This window comes from Oppia nitens, unplaced genomic scaffold (assembly GCF_028296485.1).
Source record: "Oppia nitens isolate AA-2021 unplaced genomic scaffold, nextdenovo-longstitch-racon4-pilon3 scaffold15_pilon_pilon_pilon, whole genome shotgun sequence".
Lineage (NCBI taxonomy): Eukaryota > Metazoa > Arthropoda > Arachnida > Sarcoptiformes > Oppiidae > Oppia > Oppia nitens.
In genome coordinates this window covers 1,612,910-1,618,521 of record NW_026533194.1, presented here as the reverse complement: position 1 = coordinate 1,618,521, position 5,612 = coordinate 1,612,910, and the positions used below count along the sequence as shown (strand labels likewise).

General features: G+C 25.7%; 1 protein-coding gene across 1 annotated transcript; it reads left to right on the top strand.

The window, feature by feature from the left end:
- Positions 1 to 1,112: 1,112 nt before the first annotated feature.
- On the top strand, positions 1,113 to 3,082 carry LOC128963853 (arylsulfatase B-like). Its single transcript, XM_054310380.1, has 5 exons — positions 1,113 to 1,195; positions 1,520 to 2,059; positions 2,174 to 2,230; positions 2,309 to 2,452; positions 2,528 to 3,082. Exons 1-5 carry the CDS (start codon positions 1,159 to 1,161, stop codon positions 3,070 to 3,072), a joined length of 1,323 nt encoding a protein of 440 aa, XP_054166355.1. The 5' UTR covers positions 1,113 to 1,158; the 3' UTR covers positions 3,073 to 3,082.
- Positions 3,083 to 5,612: the final 2,530 nt, after the last annotated feature.

The window sequence follows — 5,612 nt, the reverse complement described above, 5'->3', positions numbered from 1 at the left end:
ATTAAGCTATTAATAGACATTTAGCTATAAAACGTGTTGAAAAATTGCATTGAAACAGTACTAAAACAATTATAATTATAATTTTTATAAAACTAAAAATTCAATTACAATTGAAATAACTATATTAGTAATTTTCTTATATAAAAATATATTTTTTTTTAAATAAAATTATTATTTAAATGTCTAGTAATGTTTACATGCAGTTTTCATATTTATAAAAAAAAATTAATAAATTTATTTTATAAATGAAGCAATTTTATTAGTAAATTTAAATTACAATAACAATTTTTTTTAGTTTGAAGTTTTTATATTTATATAATAAAATTATCTGTAATTGTTTTTATAAAAGTAGATTATGTATTAGTAATATTTTAAATATATATATTTTAATATTTACTTTTAAAAAAATCCACTAAAATGACTAGGTAGAGTTTACTGTACATGCAGTCATTAAGCTATATAATTAAGTAAAATTTTAGTTAAAATTTTTTATTTATATAAATCAAGTAACTGTATTAGTAATATTGAATTACATAAACAATTTATTAGTTTTATAAAAATTTCCATTAAAATAGCAAGTTGAGTTTACATACATTTTTCAAGTTTACAGTAAATATAGACTTTTAGCTATAAAACGAGTGCCAACTATTTTAGTCTAAAATTTATATATATATATATAAGAAAATTATTTTCAACCCTTTAACTTGTTTATAGATAATGCAATTAAGACTATTTAGAAACAGCTAAATAGGTTTTTTAATAAATAAATAAATATTATTTATTTTTTTGTTGATGAAATTATTAAATAAATTAACAAGTGTTTTAATATATATAAAACAATAATTTAAATAAATTTGTTTATAAATAATAATATAATTAAAAAAATATACTGTATATACAGTTTTTATTAATTAACAAATTACTAAACAAGTTACAAATAAAATAATTAATATAATAAATTTAAAAAAAATAATTTTAATTTTTTAGATAACAACATAAAACATGTTTAGACAACAATTATTGTTTCAATTGTTTTCCAGTTTAACAATTATTTTATGTCTATTACTAATATGCTGTCAATCAAAACAATTGCCAAACATTGTCCTAATACTGGCCGACGATTACGGTTGGGCTGATGTTGGCTATCATTCCGATCACATGCGGACACCCAATATCGACACACTGGCCGCCGACGGTATTGTTTTGAACCGGTATTATACACTACCGTTGTGTACGCCCAGTAGTGATAATTACGATGAGATATAAAATATTTATAAATTTATAATTATAATTTGTTATTATAAATGATATCATATAAATATTTTTTTAAAAAAACAAAAATATCCATTTTTTAATATACTAATATATGTGTTAAAATATATTTATAAATATTTATAAAGTAAATTATTTGTAACTATTTATAACAAAACATTTAGACTCTCTAGAGTTTAGTAGATATTTTTTAATTATATAAAACTAATAATTGTTTTTCAAATTTTTTATTAATTAAAATTTTTAGGCAAATGGCATTTGGGTTTCTATAAGCATGAATACACACCGACCTACCGGGGCTTTGACACACACCTGGGCTACTGGAATGCAGCCGAAGACTACTATTCGCATCAGTCGTGCGAACAGTTTTGGGTGAATAAGAGCGGTCAGGTTATCACCAATAAGGGTGTTTGCGGTCTAGACATACACCGTAACCTAGATATGGTCTACGATGCTGTCGGTAACTATTCAACCATTTACTATAAGCACCGGTGTCTGGATGTTATCGATAAACACGATCCCTCAACGGGACCCATGTTTCTCTATATGGCCCATCAAGCTGTACATGCGGTAGACCTGTCGGATGTTATTGAAGCGCCCGAAAAGTATATCGATATGATTGGCAATATTAGGAATAAAAGGCGCCGTACGTTGGCTGCCATGGCCTACATTATGGACGAATCGGTCGGTGCTATTGTCGATAGGTTGCACTCAAAGGGAATGTTAGACAACACGATAGTTATCTTTTTGAGCGATAATGGTGGCCGACCTCAGGGAATGACACATAGTAATGATGATAATAATACAAATATAGTTAATTGGGGGGGGGGTGGGGTGGGGAAAAAACATTTACTAAAATTTACTGTTATTTTTGTCTAATTGTTTTCAATTAATTTTTTAGATAATATGGCATTCAATACACCATTAAGAGGTGGAAAACAGCATCTATGGGAAGGAGGTATGAATTTTTAAATTTTTTAAAATATTGATTTATAAAATGTATGTTTTTTTGTTTGTTTTTTGTCTGATATTTTAGGTATACGAGTGCCGGCATTCATATGGAGTCCCTTATTGAACACCAGTGGCTATGTATCCGATGAGCTGATCCATGTGACCGATATATTGCCGACAGTGTTGGAGGCTATCGGTGCCAAAATTGAAGGACAAAACAATATATACGGTTTATTATACCAAACCAATAGTTTATTTACAATTATAATAGTTATATAATAATAGTAATTACAATAATTATCAGGTGTTTCTCAATGGAAAACATTGACAAACAGGGAGACATCCCGGCGCCAGGAGATCATACATAACATTGATCCATGGCTTAATCAATCGGCTATTATGTGGAATAATTGGAAACTCATACAGGGACAGGAACCCGACGGCAATGGCTGGTATGTACCGCCTACCAGTGCTCGGGACAGGGCTGGCAACTTGAAGATCACCGATCGACTGAATAGTAACGCCTATAAAGTGCTGCGACAAATGCATAGACAACCCAACTATGATATGCTGAACGAGTCGACCATTAGATGCGGACCAAAACCGGCCAACGCGTCGACCAATTGCCGGCCGACCAGAGAGCTGTGTTTGTATAACATACGGGACGACCCGTGCGAGTATCATAACCGGGTTCAGGACTATCCAGAATTGGTCGCACAGTTGTGGAATCGGTTGCTGAAAATCAATGAAACAGCTGTCCAGCCGTTATCGCGGACGCCCAGTGTTGTCAATAGTCAACCGAAATATCATAACAATACGTGGACTGTTTGGGGCGATAATTTGAAATAATTTGAAATAAATAAATAAATTATAGATTATATAAATAGATTTCAGGATCACATATTACAAGTAATTTCATATATCTCAAGTATATATATATATATATATATAAGACTAGCAGTTATATTGTTGTATTATGTATATAATACTGTAGTATTTTGTTGTGCAGTCGCGTAGTTTATCCACTAGTCTATTAGTTGTTGTAGATGATGGTGATGTTGATGGTAGTGTTGATGGTGGTAAATCAGTCGATACTCAGTTTAATATGATTAAATATAACAATACTTTATTTGATTATAATAAGTTTTATATAATTACATTTATTGATTAATAATATAATGAACAGTGAAAAATATATATAAATTATTAGATCTCTTAAAACTGGATCCTGTATCCCATATCATTAACAGTTGCTTTTATACTGTTGAGGTCCATGGCTCCGGTACTTACCAATCACAGGTCAGATTCATAGTTGCATTAGTACTCCATTGGAGGATTAAGTATTGATGCAACAGTGGGAATATGTTTTTAGGTCTGTAACTCATTAGTTTGATGGTACAAAGTTTATACGCATTAATTATTATTTGTTTATAGTAATACTACTCTGAAATCAAATTTGGTTTAAATCTCTACCCGGGAAGTATTGAATTTATGACTTTAAACATTTATGTTTTTTTAAGTAAATAAGCATTGCCAGGAAGCATTAATTAAATGCAATTGTCTCTATAGTGGACAACACATGTTATTAATAAAATAGATATTATTGAAATATATTTTTAAGTTAAAACATATAACTATTTATTGTATAGATTTAATTTTTCCCTCATTTTTTACATATATAATTAGTGTTGGCAAAAAAGTGAAATTTATAAAATAATAGAGAAATTTCTAGAAATTTTTTAAAAGAAATTTCTATATATGTGATCCCCATGGTTAATTTTGTTTTCTCGATATTTGTTATCTTTAATATTGTTTTTATAAGTAATATTTAAATATTATTATTAGTATTTTAATTATTAATTAAAGTAAAAAAATTATTTATTTAATTATATTAAACTATGATATAATAAAATGGTGAATAAAATTTTACAAAACTTATTATTATTAAATAATTATAATTATTTATATAGGTATACCATTTGTATAATATAGTGCAGTATTATACAGTAATCTACATTATATAGTATAATATTATATGTATAGTATTATATGTCTCATTAATATATTTTTAGTTTTACAATATCTATAGATATGGGGATCCCATAGTATAACAAAAAAGTTAAATTTCTATAGAAATTTATTCCTGAGAAACTTTCTAGAAACTTTCTTAGAGAAATTTATTAGAAACTTTCTATTTGCCCATCTCTATATATAATGTATTATATTTACATAAAAGGGTTTTTCATATATTTAGCACATGCGGTTTTTGCTATAATTCTTAAACGGAGTGAGATATATTAATTTTGTAAAAAGTGTATTAATATATGATTTACGCGTGATATTATTAAATATTAAATTTTAAATATAAAATAGTCAAAAATAAAATGACGTTATTTATGGATAGTAGACACTAATTAGATAAAGATTTTTATACTATTACTTATTCTAAAAACAAATTTTTTTTATCACGAATATTTTTTAAAATAATAAAATTTAATTACAAATTACATTATCAAATTACTATGTTGTGCTTTTTATTGTAATTTGAATATCTAAAAAAATATTCGACATAAAAAAAATTTGTTTTAAAATAAGTAATAGTGTTAAAATCTTTATCTAATTAGTGTCTACTATCCATAAATAACGTCATTTTATTTTTGACTATTTTATATAATGTGTTATTCCACAAGTTTGAAAAACCATAAAAATTTTATTCTTAGACCAATTTTAAAAATTCTTTCTTTCCATAAATTTTCAATGTAAGCTTTACAAAAATATAATTAAAATTTTATTCTATCATTTATAGATTAGGTTCTGACATAGTGGTTTGCAAATATCCCAAAATAAATATGATCACGTGATCAAAATTAAAAATTTAATATTTTATAATATCACGCGTAAATCATTTTTTAATACATTTTTTACAAAATTAATATATCTCACACCATTTAAGAATTATAGCAAAAACCGCATGTGCTAAATATATGAAAAACCCTTTTATATAAATTATCAGTAGTTATCACTTATTTTTTTACTTAGTTTGCTATCTAGAAAAATAATTTTTAAAAATAAAATAAGCAATAAAACATTTTTATTTATTTATTTCTTATTAATCATTAATACAAAAATATGAATTTTGTTAAAAGCATACACTGTATAAATTTATAAATTATAATATATATACAGTATATACACATATATATAAAACTATATTTTGTGGTACAAATGCTTGAATTGGTTTAAACATCAGTTAACCCTGTATTTTGAAATATTAGTTTTTTTAAAAAGTAAAATACATATACTTTTTATTAACATTATTAGTTATGTATAAACAGTATAAGAAACATGTATTAAATGGTAATTATTATTCATATTTTCTAATATTTCAA